The 19,826-nt window shown below is 44.8% G+C and overlaps 1 protein-coding gene across 3 annotated transcripts in view; it reads right to left on the bottom strand.

The window, feature by feature from the left end:
* Positions 1–19,826, bottom strand: part of ARHGAP26 (Rho GTPase activating protein 26) — a 752,092-nt gene that overhangs the window by 401,129 nt on the left and 331,137 nt on the right. The window contains exon 1 of one of the 3 annotated variants that reach the window (XM_019739058.3): positions 1,256–1,800. The exons of 1 other annotated variant lie outside the window; for it this stretch is intronic. In XM_019739058.3, the coding sequence (XP_019594617.1) occupies positions 1,256–1,409 (154 nt within the window). In that variant the 5' untranslated portion in view covers positions 1,410–1,800. Of the gene's footprint in view, positions 1–1,255; positions 1,801–19,826 lie in introns of those variants that run through there. One more of the 3 variants, XM_019739059.3, reaches the window with a different exon arrangement.

Raw genomic sequence — 19,826 nt, 5'->3', positions numbered from 1 at the left:
CCTGGGAACAATTCTCACAGCTAGGTCCCCACTCTGCCAACACAACCTTTCTGGGCTAAAAGGTATCACCTATTAAGAAATCCATCACAGAGACAGGAAAAGAAAAGTGAAAGACAATTCCACACTCTGTCTTCACCTTATTCCTGATTCTCAAAACTCAAAGATGGGCTGAACTATTTTTAAATTGGTAGACTGAAAAGGAACCAAAAACACGATCTTACAATCCAAGGCGCTCATCCCCAGAGCACTCTTGTTTGGCCGGAAGGAGAAACTCTCTGGCTCTGCAAAAGTCAAGGGGAAAAAAATCATACACTGAATGCAAATTTCATTTCTCTCCTACCAAAAGGAAATAAGCAAAAATGGTTTTTTCAAAATGTTACAGAATCTTGAAGGATGAGTTTAAACTTCTCTTTTCTAAGCGAGGACCGAAGACATTCCTTCTCAGATCTTTGAGTTTTCAAGGATAACAGGAGAGTTAAAAAGGAGAGGAAGGGAAAGGAAGAGAGTCAGGATATATTCATTCTATTTTTAAACCCTCGCCCACAGTTTAGAGTAAAGGAACACTGGGATTCTCTAGTCCCACCCCTATCAGCTTCTGCTAAACACAAGAATCAGGACCTGCGCACGTATATGGCCCTGATTCCAGATTTGGGGATTACTGGCTGCCAATACTCCAAAGAATCGCTAGCTACCCAACCTTTCCTCCCCAGCCCTTCTCTGGGTGGCGCCTGTGCCTTTCGGAGAACCTGCGGCCCTGAGCAGGCTGGAGCTGCGTACAGGGAGCGAAGCAGTGCAAGCTGCCTTTTCCCGAGGGAAGGCAGCGCCCCCTTGGCAGGGAACACGCCAGTCCCACGGCTGGGCACCCAGGGGTGAGCAACTCTTCCCCAAGGGAGCTGGAGTCGTGGACGCGATGGGAATTCCCAACAGGATGTGGCACACCTGGCACGAGAGTCCCACTCCCGGACACCTGTGTGCCGCGCTCGTCCACCATGGTGACCCAGAGCACCGCTTGCGCTCGGCCACCTCCGGGCCATTCCGGAACGCAAACGGCTGGGAGACCGGTCTCTTTCCTCAACGGTTCGTGGCTGTCTCGCCCATTTTACGTATCCCTCCTTCCTCATTACAAGCATCTACGCGCGTCCCTCAGTGCCCCGGGGACAGAAAACCAGCCCGGCGCACGGACGCCCAGGGGAGTGCCGTCCGACAGCCCCTCCCGCCCCGGGGCCTCGTCCCCGCCGGGCTCGGGGGCACTCACTCTTGAGCGCGCTGATGAGAGACTTCCCGTCCTTGATGAGCTCCTTGATGAATTTGTTGGTCTTGTCCAGCTCCGCTTCGTGTGACTTGAGCGTCTCTCGGAAGTGCGGGCTGTCCAGACAGCAGTCGCTGAATTCCAGAGCAGGGAGCCCCATGGTGCCCGCGGCGCCCAGCCGGGGGGCGCGCCTCCCCCGGGGCCCGGGCGGCCCGCAGCCCCGAGCACGCACGCAGTGGGACCGGGGCTGGCACCCCTCACGGCCGTCGGCTCCACAGGTGTGGCGCCGGCTCGCTCTCCGCTCAGTGTCCGCCTGCGCGCGTGAGTCCTGAACCGAGCCGGGATCGGCTGCTGGGCGGCGCGCTAGGGAGCGGCGGACCTACAGCGGCGCCGGGAAGCGAGCGAGCGGGCGAGCTAGTGCGGCCGCCGCCTCCCCGCCTCTTTCGCTTGTTCGCTCTCCAGCAGCCGCGAGCGCCCTCTCACAGCAGCCTCAGCCGCCCCGCCGGCGTCCGGGCCGCTCGAACCTGCTAGCGATGACCTAATCCCAGCCGGACCAATCAGTCTGCCCGCCTCAGCCCGACCCCCGAACCTCCCAAGGCGCTCGGCCCTTCCGCGGCTTTGACCCAATCAGAGAGGCCTGGAGGCGGGGCCTGAGGCAGAGGGCGGGGCCCATGCCACCGCCTAGGTCCGCAGCACAAGCTCCGCCCCCTCCCGCCCGCGCGGTGTGCAGACCTAGAGCTTTGGAGGTAATCGCTGCGGTGCTTGGACCCCCACCACCTACGATCTTGCCCGCCTGATGTGGTCCCGGTCCGAGTCCGAGATGGTGCGTCTGCAGGTCTGGGGAGCGAAGAAGCTCAGATGTGCCCAGCACGAAAAAACAGGGAATTAGGGCTGCAGTTCCCCTCTGCCCGCCCTGTATTGCTGGGCAATCGAGTTTGCATTCAAAATGCAGCCCCTGCCCCGGAGAAACCCTAGTGCATCAAGCAACCACGTTGACCCTAGGCACTCGCTCCTTCCAATCAGGGAGGAAATATTTGCATCTTAAAATTACCAGCTCTTCTTGTCTGCAGTCTTCCCGCCCCCTACAGTCCGGCCGCGTCACCGCCACTCCGGCTTAAAACCCGCCCACGGCTGCTCTCAGCTAAAGGATCTAATATCCTTATCAGAATTTCAGCCGCCTGTTGTTTTCCTGTTCGGCATCGCACACAATTTTACGTAATTTCTCCCACTGCCCGTCGTCCTTCGCTACACGGTGAGCTTCAGGAGGGAAGCGCCACCGCAGTTCTCTTGTACGCTGCGGAATCCCCAACACCTGGAACTGGTTGGCACCGAATAACATTGAGTGCTCACCATGTGCTACTTGTGCTATGGCGATTGATAAATACTTGTGGAACAAATGAATGGATCCTTTCAGGTGTCCCTCTCCATCTTCCATCCCCAGTGCGGTGCCCTCTTGTCCCTGTGTTCCACCATAGGAATCAATTCAAGCAGCTCACTCGCTGCTCTTGTCAGGTTGGATCCCACAATGTCTAGTGCTGAATGGTGAACAACTAGAGGCTAGGGACTGTCCTTGAATAAATTATTTGTATGTCCAGGAACCAACAGCCCTCGTTCAGTTAAGGGGGGGGGGGGGCAGTGTGGTTTTTCTGTTGTGTTTTGTTTTGTTAAGTCTGCTATGTGCAGGTACTAGGCTACATACTAGGGATTCAGAGAATGAAATTGACTGCTGCTGGTCAGTGGGAGAAAAAAGCAACAAGCAATAGCAATGCCACATGGTAAGTTAGGATAGAAGGCCTGGGTGCTGGGGAACATGAAGGGGTTGCCAACTCAGGGGGCCAGAGAAAGCATCTATGTTGAAAGATTAATTGATTAATTGATTGATTTATTGAATGAATGAATGAATGAAATCTATTTGCTAGCTGTATCTACACATTTAGACTTGATAGCAGGCATGGGTTTTAACCTCAGCTCTGCCATTTGCTGGCTGTGTGACCTTGGACAGTTAATCTCTCTAAGCCTCAGATTTTTTTTAAGTGTGAAATGGGGATGGTAATAGTTCCTACCTCCCCCAGGGCTGTTCTGAAGATTAAATGATAGGACGCACATAAAATGCTTACTTAAACCAGTGTCTGTAGTGTAATAACTGCTCCCCTCCTCAAAAAAAAAAAAAATGTTAGCTAAATTAAATGGTAACTAACCATGTTATTGGAAGATGAACTATGATAAATTCCATTTTTATAATGTTTTGCTTCCTCTGGCAGATGTTATATAAAATTATTAAAGAACTGATTTTTCACATGTAAAGTGTAAATGTAGGTGCTCACATGAAGACAGAATTGAAGGTAGGTTTCCTCTATTATTCTCGTAAGCCAAGAGGAAATCAAGAGCCTCAAGGAATGGGAACCAGGTTCAGTGCAGGACTCGACAAAGAAAAAGATTTGCTGGTCACTTTGGAGACATCAGGATTTAACTCTTCAGAGAAGATTCCCTGCCCTCCCAATTCAAGCAGTGCCCACTCTTAGTCGCCATTGTTATTTTATATCTTAGACCCCTGATTGTTTTCTTCAGTGCAGGCATAACAATTTGAAGTTACTTTGCCTGTTGACCCCACACACACATTGTCTCCCTCTCCCCCCACCCCACTCCATTAGAATGTAAGCTCCCTGTTGGCAAGACCGTGCTGGGACTGTGTGGTTTGTGGCTATATCCTCAGTGCCTAGAACGGTGCCTACATATTGTAAACTCCCAGTAACTATGACATGGACGGATGGATGGATGGATGGATGGATGGATGGATGGATGGATGGATGGAGAGCCCTGGCAGATGCTCAGTGCTCAGGCTCTCCTTAGAAGTATAGAAAGGAAAGTGAACTGATCTTGCAGCTGCCGCAAGAAGAAAAAAGAACTAGTGAAATTTGTGACCACAGAGACCTAGAACCGAAATCCTAGACCAACCACATGGACTCAGAATATCTAGGGAGAGGAACAAAGAGAATATATGGTAGCTGGGTGACCCCGAGCTAAAAAAATTACACAAACCACACACGCATGGAAATACACTACACACTGAGACTTGAGGTAAATAAAAATTTGGTAGGTTGCTTCGTACTTCAGGCACAATAATCTTTCTTCACTTGGCCTCTGGGTCACCACCCACTCACTGCCTCTTGGGTCTCCGTTCTCACTGTTCCCTCCTCCTCAGCTTCCTTTGCTGATTCCTTCTCATTTTCCCAACCTTTGAACATTGGACCATCCCAGGTTGGTTCTCAAACCTCTATTCACACACACCTCCTAGATGACTGCAACCTGCTTCGTGGCTGCAAGTGCTATCTGCACACCAACAACCTCCAAATATCTACCGTAGCTTTGAGCTCCCTCCTGAACTCCGGATAGGTATAAACAACTTGACTGCTGACCACTCTATCTGTATATCCAAATAGGCCTTTCACCCTTAAAAAGGGACCAGACACATGACCTAATCGGAGGCAGTGAGATAGAACTCTTAGACTTGCTAGAGCAACGAGGCCAAAGGTACTCTTTGTTGAACTTGAAGCTGGATGGATATACACCAGGAGATCATGTGAGCCACTGTATCATGGGAAGAGCCCATCTGAGAATGAAGCTAAGAGGAAACAAGAACTGAGAGATGAAGGAAGGAAGGAAGGAAGGAAGGAAGGAAGGAAGGAAGGAAGGAAGGAAGGAAGGAAGAAAGGAAGGAAGGAAGGAAGAGGTCAAGTATTGAAGACATTGTTTAAGATCTTAGATCTGGCCATACCTGAAGCTAGCATATTGCTATGCTGTATCTCAATTATGTGAGCCAAAAAATTTCCTTTTTAAGCTTTGGCCACATTGTGTTAGCATTTCTGTCACTTGCAACCAAGAAGTCCAGATAAGAACCATAATTCCATCTCTATTTTTGTGTGCTTCATCCACGAACAGGGAATCAACTGTCTATAGTCAGAGTTGCTTCCTTAGCCCGGCTAGCCTATGAGTGCCATCCATACTATGCTCAGATTTTCAGGTCAGCCTCTTGCCACCTTCCGTATCAGCCTCAGTCTCTGTTTCTCCTTTGTGCTGTCTCTGTTACAGAGCTCTAGTCCTCACCTGAACTTACTGAACTCACAAACTTCTAACTTCCAAGGTTCACCAAGCTGTGATCCTCACTGCTTCCCATGAACCCTTCCTGTTTATTATATTCACCTACAGTGGGCTCTTTCCACGCTGTCGATCTGTTTGTTTTAATAACTAGAGGCAGGACTGGATGGAAGCCACATCTGTCCCTAGACGTGGAAAGCCCAATGCCAAATTGTTGAGCCCTGGCCACCACCCAACACCACGGGTACACTCTGTTCAAGCTCAAGCCGCCTTGTCCTGACTGCTGGACCTGCTGCTGTTTTTGCCTCTTTCCTTCCTAATGATAAGTTCAGCCTGATGTTACATGCAACTCCATCATCTCTATTGTGATTGTGTCACCCAGGATCTTTGTCATTTCCTCTCAGAGATCTTGGGAATTTCTGTGCAAGCGTACCTCAGTGCTCTAGAGAAATCTAGCTTCCAAACACTCTATCACAACCACTGCAATGGTGTTCTTCCTCCTCAAATAAGCTTGTTTCCCCTTTCCCTGCCTCCAAACCGGCAAGGTAACTCATTCATATCTGCCAAGAGAGGAAAACAGCTATTGTCAGAATTATTTTACAAGAGGAGAAGACTTTTCCATTCAGCTTTTGGCTGAGACAGAGGTATGTTGTTCTGACGACTTGATCTCCTTCCTCTGCTTTTATTATCTTTCTCTCATTCAATAACTATAAGTGGAGTCACCTTCTATATTCCTGTCAAGCCCCAGAGAATGGAGTTATAACCATTCAACTCAAATTCAACAAATTATTAATTGAGCATCTATTATCTGCCAGGCACTCTGCTAGGTAAGGGAGTATAGAGGAGGATAAGACAAGCAATCCCTAACTCATTCAGAGTCTACTCTAGTGAGGCTAGAAATGAGGCAGCAAATAGACATGTAAACAAATACATGAACAAAATTTCAGACAGTGAGCAAGCAGTGCTATAAAGAAACATAGGGGGATAATGTGTTTCAGAGTAGGGGGGACTATTTCAGGTACAGTGATCAGAGAAGTCTGTTCTAAGGAGGTAATACCTGAGTTAAAACCCAACTGAAGAAAAGGTACAAGCCATGTGAAGATCCTGGAGACGACTATTCCAGACAGAGCTCAGCACATGGAAAGGCACTAAGCTCGGAGCAAGCTTGAGGTGTTTGGGGGAGGGGGAGGTCGGTGAAATATGGCCCAGGGACCAAACCGAGTCAGCCTCTTTTTGTATAGCCCAAAAGCTAAGAATGGCTTTTACACATTTAAATAGTTGGAAAAAAAGAAGCATATTTCTTGATACATGAAATTCAAATTTCAGTGACTATAAATAAAATTTTTATTGGAATACAGACATGCTCATTCATTCATGTGTTTTCCATGGCTGGTTGCCTCACTGGCAGAGTTGAATGGTTGCCACAGAGACTGTGTGGCCTGTAAAACCTAAAACAATTACTATCTGGTCCTTTGCATAAAACATTTACAGAGCTCTGCGTTAGAAGAACCGGAAGAAATATCTTTCCAAGGTTGAGATAACCTTGCAGTTCTTTAATTATTTTGGATCCTTTTGCCTATAAATAACAGAAAACCTGTTTTCAGCTGACTTAAGCAATGTGGAGGATTGAAGAGAGACATAAACTCTTTGCTACTTTTCCCGTGAAGAGGTAGACTCCATCCCATCTCCTCTTGAAGATGGGTGGGATTTGTGCCTGCTTTGACCTACAGATTATAGCAGAAGTGCTACTGTGCCAGTCTAGACTTGGTCCTAAAGAGAATGCCAGCTTCCACTTCCTGCCTATTGGAACACTGTCTCTGGGATCCCAGAACTCCCTGTGTAAGAAGTCTGACTCCCCTGAGACGGCCATGCTGCAGAGGCCACATGGATAGGCTCTCATGGCAGGCCCAAGCAGAGCCTCGACTGCCAGCCATCACTACCAAGATGCCAAATTTGTGACTCTTCAGACCAGCCCCATTAGCCAGCTGAATACCACTGAGTGACTTCAGGGGACGTAACAGAAGATCACTTCTCTGAGCCCTGCTTAGCTTCCTCGCCCACAAAATTGTGAAATAAACAAAATAGACACTGTTTTAAGCCACTCTATTATGGGGCAATTATTTCGTAGCAATAGACAACCAGAACAAACAACACAGAAATTTTATATCTCATATAATACGCAGTTCAGAGGTAGATCAGGGTTTAGCCACAAAGTGTCCTGGTACTGCTTTTCTACAATTCCTTTGGCTCTGCTCTTTGCTTTGGGTTAGTTCCATCATCAGGCTGGTAGTAAGATAACTGCAGTAGTTTCAGGAGTCTCATTCAAACCAGTTCTTAGGGGAAAGACTATGTAGAGTGATCAGAATCTACTTTGGAATTAGGGAGGGATTTTCCTGTGAGTCACTGGGAAGGGATGGACACCTGAACAAAACTGGTGGAAGGAAGATAAGAAGGAAGTAGGTAAAAAGTAAGTAAGTGGATATTGGGTCAGCAACACACTGTGTTCAAGGTACCTTTCCTTCCATCATTCATTTATTCATCCATCCATCCAGAATATTTCAGGTTGACCCCATATAAATATGATTTTTAACATAAGTCAAACATTGTCAAACAAAAATAATTTAAAATGGTTATACTTAATATTTATCAAGCGTTTACTATAGTGGCAGGCCTGGGGCTCGATGTTAGGGCTACTACAATTAAATAGCACTAAGTTTAAGGAAGTGAAAGTGCAGGACCAGCTATATAACCTGCAGAACTGAGTACAAAATGAAAATGGAGAGTTCCTTGTTCAAAATTGTTAATAATTTCAAGACGGCAACCGCAAAGCGTTAAAGCAAGCATGAGGTCCTTCCAAGTACAGGACCCTGTGTGATTGCACAGGTTGCATGCCCATAAAACTGGCCCTGGGAAAGAGCAAATATCCACAAGGCAACAGCAGGGGACCTCGTTTAGATTGGGGGATCAGGAAGGCCTCTCTGAAGAGGCGATATTTAAGCAAGGACCGGAAGGATAGACAGGAGTAGCCAGGTGAAACATAGAGGAATATGACTCCCCCGCAGAACAGCATTCTTCCTTCTCCCCCACGTTCCAAGATGGTTAAGAGACTTAGGGTGGCCTGTCACCAGTTGTGATGAGATAAAAAGATAGAGGCAACAGATCCTTTTCCTGTCTGTGCCAGCTCAGGCCTGTTTCCCAACCCTTTTTGTGTTCCAGATCTTAACACTTGGGTAATCTACCCCTATAATCTGATCCTTCCCCTTCGGCACCGTAGATGGTCAGGACAGCCCTAGAGCGATGCCAGCCCTGCTCCTTGCAGTGCTCAACTACAAGAGCTTCCTAGGACAACAGCTTAACCCTCCCAATCAACTTGGCCCAGGACTGTCATACACAGGGAAGAGTTCTCCCTGTCCTCACATTCCCTACACCCCAAACCATGAAGACAGCTAACACTAATTGGACCTCAAAATTTTTCGTCACCAAACCAAAATCTTTTCCCTAAAATCACTTTAACCCATTTTTAGTTCTACAATGTTCTTTTTCTATATTGGATCCTATGGAAACTTGGTGCAGTGGGCCTCCAAGTTGGTTGTAAACAGAATCAGATGAGAAGCTTATTAAAAATACAGATGTACCTGCCCCGTGCCAAACCCAGCTCCTCTATTTTTAACAAGTTCCACAGGTAATTCTGGTGCACTGCCAGGGCTCTGAACCATTGCTTTAGCAAGCTGGACAGAATAAAGAGGAAAAAAATCCCACTTGGCTGGTATAAGTCAGACAGTTTCATTTCTAGTGTTAAATGTGACCCCTCAGGCCAACTACTGTTATTCAGTGCCTCAGTCTCCCCATTAAGTAATGTGGTGAGGATTCTTCCATTACATCTCTACCCTAGAGGTTGTCTGTAGTATAAAACTCATGTTGTCTTCCCTTTATCTAGTCCCTCTCTGGGGGTCACACCCTAGTTTCCTCTGGGAACTAACTACCCCTCTCCCATTGCAGGTAGGCTTGGTAAGAATGTCATTCCAGGTGCTCTGATGCCCCCTGGCTCACACCAATTGACCAAGACCCAATTTTTTCTCTCTCGGGAAATTAAATCTGGAGACAAGTGAAGAAGAGCCTGAAAATAAATGAAGTTGATTCACTTGGTATGGGTGACCCAAAAGTGTGTCTGTTAGTTCCTGCTTCTTCAGCTATTCTGCTTCCTATATTTTCTGAAACCTGGTTTTCAGCTTTTCCTTGGGATCTGTGAGCAAACCTAGAGCCATCTAATAAATTGTTTCTTTTGCTTAAGCAAGCAGAGTTGGTTCTGCTGCTTGCCACCAAAGAATCCTGAGTCTCGGAATCAAGATCTTTGATAGTGTTCTCTATGATAACTGTTCTGTGGCTTCCGTTCCTTAAAGCCACTATGAATGATGCTCTTATAACTAAAGTGACCATTCTATGCAAAGTCACAGGTTTACTGTAATAATGACATCTTGATTCCAGTAGTAACAGATAGTGAAAATTCCTCAATAGATAAGAGATTATTCACTGTCTTGGTGAAATATCCTAAATAGACACAGGCTTTGGGTAAATACTCTTCCTCACAATGAGGCTCATTGTTCTGGACCCCAGGAAAGAAAAAGACAAGAGAAAGGGGAATAGAGTTTGAGTTCAATTTAAACCATCTCCCCTTTAGCTGCATCGCACCCTAAACACACAAATTTAAGAAAAGGCCTATTCATTATTTAAAAGTGAGCTGGAAATTACATCCAAATATGTATGTTAAGGGGTGACTATTGAAGAGGAAATAGCTTTAGTGATTGCACCCTTTCCTCTTACCAGCCTCTATTTTATCTCTAACCCCATCTCATTGTCACAATTATTTCTTGTCTTTTTTGATATCATCATTATTATGATTCTAGCTAACAGTTAATGAGCACTTCCTTGACTCAGGCATGATGCTGGATGCTTTACATACATTGCCTCGTGTAATCCTTACAATGACCCTTCAAAGTCAATATTATTATCCTCATTTTACACAAGGGGAAATGGAGCTCAGTGAGGTTAAGTAATAGGGCTAATGAGGAATGGAATCACTTCATCACTTGTTATCTGTGTGCCCCACCTCTCCTTAAGCCTTCCTCCCACGATGCCCTATTGCTTTAAATGCTTCATCCAAGACATCACTGTAAAGAATATTAAATGTGGCACTGCATCTCAAATGAAATGACAACTGAACTCACTGCCTGTGTCAGGTATTGTTTCCCTCACTAGACTATAAACTCCTTGAGGGCAGGAACTATGTTTTGTCCAACACAGTATCACCGCATATATCTGGCCATAGAGGAGGGGCTCAAAGAATGCTGGTGGAACCAATGACTATCTTGTAGGGTCCTTAGACTTAGGGACCATCACAGAGTTAGGAGAAAGAAGCGTTAGTGTCAAGAAGTCCCCTTTTAGGAAATAAAATTTTCAGGTTACCCCTAGAAAATTCAATCAACTTTGACATTTTTCCAAGTCTTTAAACAGCACCAGATGATTCTGAACTTGGGTTTCTGGGCAGCCCTTTTCCTTCCTGAAGAGCTTTTCCATCTTTTAGGCACAGTCATGCTTTGGCTTGAGTTTATGAGAAGCAGAAGTTTCTAAAAATCTGATAGGGGAAGCATAGACTAAAAGGCTGAAGTGCCAGTCGGACTTTTCCCAGGGCAAGTTTGCTCACAAAACACTCCAATCCAGCTCACATGCCCTCCATTGAGGACTGGGCGTGTAACGGTATTTTATTACTTCCAGAACTAGAGTTAATCTTTGGTTGATATAAGACCTGCCACATATACTTAGGTGAATTCTTTTTGTGCCTCCTCCTCAAATGTGGAAAACAACCAAATAAGGATATACATAACCAACCAAAATTTCCCACCAAGTCTGTAGGGTTCCCTCAGTGTCAGCTCATTCATTTACTACTATTAGTTCAGAGTTTGGCCTTTGGGTTCAGGCAAATCTGAGTTTTGGTGTGTTCTTGGTGTTTTAAGTGGCAGTTGTGATCTGAAGTCATCCTGCAACCCCATATATTACTTTCTCAACTTCTAAATTATAAGTAGAATTAATTGGGAATAAGGCAATGAAGCTATATAGACTTAACTTATCATGACACTTCTGTCCTGAGCTCGCCTTTGGAAAAGGTTCAATAAACTAGATCTATTATTCTTACAAAGATTATTGTGACCATTTGTCAAGAAAAATCACCACTGCTATTGCACATACCTTGACTATTTTATGGCCCAAACTTTCTGTTTCTATGTTAATGCTCGAATATAAGGCATGAAACAGGTATGATTTTTAACGTAATGAACGGACAAAACATGACTGTTTTCTCAAAAGTGACACTTTGCAGGCATTTCAAAATCCCCATCCTGCCTGATTTTAATCAGATCATTGGTTAATCCTTTACAGTTTCAAGCCAGATGATTTCAAAGGTTCAAGATACCCATTAGATTCTACTGACTATAGGTAGGCCCATTGAATGGGGAAAATCCTAACACAGTGACAGGAGAACTCTTTGCTAAAGTTAGATGTGGCTACAGGACTTGCTTGAGCTACTGGAATATGGGCAGTAGTTTATAAAACTACTATTTGGAATATGATTTTATGTGTTCCCCTTCTTCCTGCCAGGAACAGTTGACATTGATCTAGATGTGTAGTGTGAACAAAATAACTTTTTGTTGTCTTAAACCACTGAGATTTTAGGGCTATTGGCTTCTTTTGGCTTCAACTGATTGGCTATTGGCTTCAACTGATACAGCATTTAAGACATAAATGCTGTATCCGTTGACATATATAATAGATACACTCCTGGTGCCATGCCTGAATCCTCTCATGTTGGGCAACAATTCATTTTTTGAAGCTAGCAGTTTCGTGGGATAAGAAAACAAAGCTCTGAATTACAGTCAAAGTCAGAATAATTCCAGCAGACTGCTCGAAAGATTCTAAGGGATCATGAGAGTGGAAACATGAATCCTAAATCTGTATTCTGAGCTGGAATTCTGCTCATCTGTTGATAGACTAATGCACTGACGCACTGGAGAGAATCCAGAGCAGGCTGTGTCTCCCTCATCCTCAGGCACTTCCCAGGTGGGTTGGGATCTATCATCCATCCCAGGTAGCCCTCACTCTAAGGACCTTATGATCTGTCCCTTAAGTCTCCATGGAGGAAGGGCTCAGAGTTGATGCCAATTTGTACATGTTATCTATTCCTAAGCCAGCCTCTCCGTGAAGGAATCACTGGTCTTCCATATTCTTTTTCTCAAAGCTAGAATGGAGAATATCATTCATTATTTGTAATTACAAAACACACATGATCTAAATCTCACCAGTAGTAAAGATCATTTGCTGAGTGCTTTCTATGTGGCACTATGACAGGTACTTTACAGGTATCGTTTTCTTTAATCCTCACAATAACTCGATAAGGTAGGAACTGTTACCTTCTTTCCTACAAATGAAAAAAACAAAGCTTAGAGTAGTCAAATATCGAGCTGAAGGTCAGCCAGCCTAGAAGTGGGAAAACTTATGCAAACCCAGAAGCTGTTCTCTTAGACAAAGCACCTTTTCCCCACCCCTCCTGACCATCTTGTAATATCTCAATCCCCACACCCAAGATAGAAAACCCTGAAGTTTTTCTTGCCTTCCTTCATTTTGCCAGTGACCTGATTACATCATTTCTGGTCTCAAACCAACGCTGCTCCAGTATATTCCCCAGGAGAACCGGGTCCTCAACACCTGCTTAGTTTCTTCCTGCCTTTGCAGAGAAGAGTCTGGGAAATTAATCTAAGAAAAAACGAGAGTGATCCAAGACAGAAAAAAAAAAAAAAAAATCCCACAGAGGGAGAGAAGTTACTTTCCACTCTGATAAGTCTCTATGACTAACTAGTAACCATGGAAGAGAAAAGTGATCTATGGGCTTGTTTGGGAGCCTGAGGCGGAAATAGACACCATGAGACCAAGAAGTAGGCGGAACCAGAGGCTGCAGCCAGGAAACAAAGGACAGGAAACAGGATTTCTTTTTTCCAAAGTGCAGAACAAAGCTGATCAGGAGTTTGGCAGGAAGAAGGACCACCACTTCATACTTTCAGTGGAAAAAGTACGAAGTGCTCAAAATTGAAGATATTTGGGAAGGGATGAGTCATGGAGGAATGGTATATAGAATATTCTCTTTCTGAGAACAGTCATTTAATATTCCTGCTCAGCATTCTTTTATTATTTGACTGCAGTCCTCATGATTTTCAATAGGAAACCAGGAAAGGGCTTTAATACTCTCACCTTGCTCTTTATGGGACACTCAACCTGGACAGTTAAGTTCTTTTTCACCTCCCCTTCTTTCCTTCTTTCATATATTGCTAGTCTCTCTTCCTGGAATGCTTCTCCACTACTGTTGGCCTAGGTAATTCTTCATTTTTAGCTTCAACTTAGCTTAGATGTTACTTCCTCAAAGGAGTGTCACCGGGCTATCATCCACAAGACCCTAACGTTTACCGTTTTTCAACACCTAAACTGTGTCATCTGCGATGCTTACTTACAGGAACTGAAAAGGATTCCCAACCGCAAAGACCAAGGTACCGAGTGCGAAAACCAAGAGGTGATGGGGCATCGTGTGCAAAAAGGACCTTGTGCCAAAGGGCCAAATGCAACAGAATAACTACACATGCCTAAAAGAATGTAATCACTCCACATCACAGCCTATAAATAGAGAAAGCTCCTCCCCAGTCGGGAAGAAGGAGCCTTCAGTCATGAGCTCGTCCTTCTCTATTCCTTGATCAAAGAATAAAGTTTCTGCTCTGCTTTACTGGACTCGGTCTCATTCTATTCGAGTGAATGGCACTACTCTGGCAGAGATCACTAGTTGCCTATCCAGGATCCATTCTTTCTTTCTTCATATTAAGAATATTCTGATTTTGTTGGTGGTGAAGTTCCCACTAAAACTCTACATTTCCCAGCCTCCCTTGCAACTGGAGTAACCATGAGACACAGTTCAAGCCAATAAGGTGTGAGCAGAAACTGTTAGATTGTACTTCCGGAAAATTTCCCTGTTTGTATTTGGCCCTCCTTCCTTACCTGTGTCTGGATCTGTGCCATGATGAAAGTACTCTAGCAGACTTATACTAGCCAAAGATCATACTTGAATGATGGAGGATCAGAAAGTTAGAAAGAACCTGACGACAAGGAAGAGCTACGATACCAACCCTGGTCTGCTCACTTCTAGACTTCTCCAAATTGTTTAAGCAACTATTCATCAGGACTCTGTTACTCCTAACTGAACATAACCTCCAATGGATAATCCTCACACAAATAAATAAGTACTTCCTTGATTCTCTCTCAGAATATACCATCCTCTTCCTTCATAGCACTTGTACTTTCTAAGGATTCGTTTGTTTGATTAATGGCTTAGACTTCTCACTAGTCTATAAGCTCCATGAAGGCTGGGACAAGATATCTTTTGCTCATTGCTATATTCTCAGCACCGAGAAATTCGGACAGCTAGATTTCTGTGGTGCCCAATGAATGCCATCGGTAAGCAGCCCCATCAATGGCTGAAAAAGCAGTCTGAATGTCAAGTAAGTGAGCAGGAGTCTTTCAAAGGAACAAGACGAATGTTGGAATTTCTGAAGAGATGAAGTAGAATATAAGTCAAGCATCTCGATCAACAAAGCAGAACAAACTTGCCCTTTTAATCCAAGCAGTTTTTGTTATGTTTTCATTTCCTGCACTGAGTGCTGGAGACAATGAAATAGCTTTTACAGGGAAGGTTCAATTAAATGAGAGCATGTGTGATAAAATTGGGAGGATTTTGGAATTATTAACCAGGGTCATTATTGTGATGATAGTACTACGTGGTAAACATTTACGACTATTCTCTCAAAATAATCATTTGCATTTATAACCAATTTCTCTGCTTAATAACTCCCAGGCTTTAAGCATATTTCCTCCACTGAAGGACATATCCAAATATAACCTTTTCTCATGTTTACTTGTGTATGTTGGGAAGAACCATTACTATTGTAAACCGTTTAGACTTAATTCAACTTTTTTTTTTTTTTTCTGGAAAATATTTTTAAATTCTTACTTTGGTAGGAAAATGGGACCTGGACAAAATATTTGTGGCTGTACTTGTTCCCACTCATCATTTGATAAGTCTGCACAGACAGTGCAGAGTTGAGTAAAGCATACATCATGCAAACCTCAATTGATGAGTGTCAAAAATGATCGTCATCCCCTGACTAGCAAGCAGACCCTGACTTGGTTTGGGCTCCCCTAGAAGCAAACTTGGAAACAAGGATTTGAGAGCAACTAGTTCATGTGAGAGGTGCAGACACACTGGTAAAGCGTTGGAGAGGTGATAGAGGAAAGGAAGGCAGCCAACAAGGTGATGTTAGCAAGCCAGCAACTACAGTAAGCGACTGGAACAACCCTACAGAGAAACTCTGGGAAATCATGTAAAAGAAACTTCTCGGAAGTATCCCACCAGAAGGATGAGAGATCAGGGGTACTTCTCCACCAATTCCCATCAGGCATGGGTCGAGGCCACTGTTCTCAGGGATGTGAATTCCCTGGCAGCCTGGAAAGCAGGGCAGAGGGGCCTTCTATGGTCTGGAAAAAGCTCTCTGGTACAGAGGTGCAGACCTCGGCAGTTAGAAGGGTAGAGAGCACAAGGGAGCAGAAAGTTCAAAGGGAACTGACAGCCTCTGCTACAGCCCCTTTCAAGTAAAGCTCTGACACCAATGTCCTACTTCACAGGTGACATAGGAGAAGTCTTTAGATGGCACTTGGGAAAACTTTATAAAACAATAGTTATAAATTTGGTTTATAGTTCCTTTCCACTTAACGCATAAGGTGCTGGTTTTCCTTTTGTGAAAAGGATATACTAAATATATTATAAAAGAAATCACGTAAAACAAAGGTGATTGATGGATTTAAAGAAGAATCCTGAAGAAAATAATCAGACAGATTGTACACCAATATGCAAAGGTAATAGGAAAATGCCTGAAGCTGGGAAACCCTGATGGATATTTTACACGTGGTGAAACTGAAACATAAAGTTAGACTAGTGAGTATTTAATAAATGTCTATGAAATGTCTATTGTGTATCCAGCATTCTTCAAAAATATGAGACTTGGGAGGCATGAACCCCCTGTATCAAGGATTTTACCAGTAGTAGCAGCAGTAGCAGCAGTACTAGTCGTGGTAGTACTAACAGTAGTAGTAACAGTATTAGGTGAGAGCTCATGCTTACCATCTCCTTACCTGCCTTTCTCAAGGAAGCTATACCAGCCCTCATCAAATACATGAAACAATCAAAGGGCTGGCTATGCAGAGAATGAGGGTCAGATTGTACTAGAAGAGGTTTCAAAAACTGAAAAAGAAACCTTTATGGCAGCATGAGCAAAGACAGAGAGAAGGGTCTGGTAGTGGTCACAGGCAGAGGACAAAGCAGGCATGGCCTTCGTGTCTTCACCCACTGACCCATCTCCTATTCCACTCAAGCTACAGAGGGGAACTCAGCAGCTGGGAGCAGGAAGCACGAGGAGGAAGCAAGCTGCTGATGACGCTGCCAGGCTGCCCCCAAAATGTGCTGTCTTGAGAGGCTGTCTTATTGTGTAAGGAGACATGAAATATCCAGATGGCAATTTTTGGATTTTCAGCTTCCTATACAGAAGCCACATTTTCCAGTACATCCTAATTCTATTGAGAGAGAGAGAGAGAGAGAGAGAGAGAGAGAGAGAGAGAGAGAGAGAGGTCATTAACAATAGCCAGGCATGAAAATGAAGAGTCATTAGACCAGGACGGGCTTAGCAGCCGCACCAGCTCTCTATTCGTGCAGTGGAGGTGCGGCGAGCAGCAGCCATTGCTGGGCAGACATCTTGCGGCCTCCAGGGACCATCACACCTCTGTCAGCACAAATCTGGACTGACAGGAACATCACTTTCAATCAAGGCGTAGTCTTACCCTCAGAGCCACAGGCTTGCCACAGAAGATGCCTGAATGGTTGACTCCGAAAATAAAGAGGTGCTTATTTGCATCAGAACTTGAATTTGCATGTTGCGTATGTCACTGAAGTGCGAAGAACAGAAGTGTGGTCTGTACTCACATAGCTCCACATCCTTCCGATTTGAAACTGAGCTATCCAACCTTAAGAAACCCATCCTGCCACTCACTCTAGCGTGAGACTTGGGGAAATTCGTTTAGTTTCCTAGAGCTTCTCTTTTTCTATAACAGAAGTATCTATGTCATAGGATTGTCATGAAAATAAAATGAGGTAAATTTTCAGCTTGGTGCCTGATACATGGTGTTTACGAAATGCGTGAGTATGACTAAGCATAACTGATTTTTATTGTAGCCGGTTTTATTTAACCTTTGCTGTCCTTCCTCGTTGCAGAGCAGCAAAGGGTACTGTTAAATTAATTAAACAGGGAGGCCATTCGACTGAGGTGGCGCTAATGCTGTGGCAGCCTACATAAGCAAACCAAAATCTAAGCCTGTAAATGCCTCAAGGTTACCCAATTGAAGCCTAAGGACAACCAATCACAAATAGTCAACTAGGCTTTAAGCGACAGCCAATCATCAGATAACTTCCTTTCTTTGCTTCCAGTTTGGTGCCACCTGATTGAAATTGATTTTTGGTCAAATAAACTCTTAAAATTTTTAATATGCCCCAGTGTGTCTTTAACAGTATAAAGAGGGAATGACACAAAATTGGGGAAAGGATTTGACCAAATCCAAACCTTACAAGAAGGTAAGAGAGAGGATGGGGAAGGATGAGTAAGGTTCTGAAACACCAACCCAGAATGGAAGACGGGACAAGATAAAGAATCCATTACAAAAATATGCTTTTACTCATAAACACCGATTCATTTGACTGTGACAGAGCACATTTAAAATAACTTAGTGGGAAACTAAATATGTTTAATCCTAAAGAAAAAGGTACATAAGAAAGAATATAATTAAAATGTCCACTGGAAGGTGGAGGGAGGCCATGATGCTTTTGCTGGCAAAATCAGAACGCTGACACTGACGGTCTACTGTGATGGGACAGGCCCTGCTTCCCCTGCAGCATATGAGGCACTGTCTCCTGGGGGCCATGGTGACCGCCTCTCCCTAGTCTCTTGCTTCCACTTTTGACAAGCATAAACCAGTCTCTGCCCAGCAGCCAAAGTTCAATCTAAAAATGTAAATTAGATTGTTACTGTTCTGCTTCCAATCCTTTCTATGGGACCCTGCCACGGACTGAAAGGTCATGATTTGATCTTCAAGCACTTGTCTGGCTTCTGACTACTTCTCCAGCCTCCTTTTGCAACACCACCTTGCTCGTGATAGAACAGGCCAAGCTCGTTCCCACAGCAAGACTGTTCCCTCTGCCTGGACCACTTCTGTCTACATCTTTCATGGCTGCAGTCTTAATTCAGACATGACCTCCTGGACTTCCTCGGCCACCCAACCAAATGTGAACTATCTCACTCCCATTCATTCTCGATTCCAGTACTTTCTTTTCTTCTCTTCCTAGCACTTTAACACTAAGCAAAATCACCTCTATGTTTGTTTATGCTCTTACCATCTGACTACCGCCACTAGAGTGTAAGACTCTGGAGAGAGGGAACTTGTTCACTAATGGCTCTCAGGGACTAGAGTGGCACCTGACACAGAGAGGAGATTTCTTGAATAAGTAAGTAAATAAATGTACCTTTGACTCTCTTACAACAGCCCCCACCCCCACCTTCCTGCCATAGGGGAGTCTGTGATGTGAAGCTAACAGCAGAAGCTGTCTGGAACCAGCCTGTCCTTCTCTTTTATAAAGATCTTCCCAAGTTGAAGAGCAGATAGTAGGGGGCTCAAAGGGCCTGGAGAGGGAGGGGCCTGCCTTTGGGAGAAGAGGAGCAGGATTTCCTTCAGCAGAGGGAGATCTGCAGGTTGGTGAGTGATGGAGCCCTGGCCACACTCCCTTGCAGGTCCCTTTGCAGACACGGGGGGAGAGTTTCACGGTGGGCTGAGGCACGCAGTGTAGGAGCCCAGCCTGGGGGTCCTGCGCCCTGGGGCGGCACAGAAGCGCAGAGCCCGCAAGCTTCAGGTGCTCAGCCAAGCCTGGACATACCTCTGTCCTCTGTGGCAAACGCAGGCGTCTCCCCAATGTCTGGGCTCCCTGTGAAACCTGGGATAGAGGAGCTGGGATGATCACTGAGACTGAGTTTCCTGAAAGCCTGACAGAATGAGGGCTTAGATTTGAATTTCACTTGATTTTTTTAAAGTAATGAAGTGATGCGACATTTCAGACACATCTGAGTTTGGAAAGCAGAACATGTTTGCTGCTCTGATATCCACTGCAGAAGCACCCACACTCACAGCAGCTTTCCTTTATTAAGAGCTTAGAATGCCAGGCCTGGCCTGGAGACTTTTCACACCTCATTCCCCTTAACCTTCAAAACAAGGCTATGAAGGCGGTGTCATTATTATTTATCAT

Source organism: Rhinolophus sinicus, chromosome 5 (assembly GCF_057876585.1).
Source record: "Rhinolophus sinicus isolate RSI-liver-muscle chromosome 5, RSI-T2T, whole genome shotgun sequence".
NCBI lineage: Eukaryota > Metazoa > Chordata > Mammalia > Chiroptera > Rhinolophidae > Rhinolophus > Rhinolophus sinicus.
This window is presented reverse-complemented; position numbering and strand designations above follow the sequence as displayed.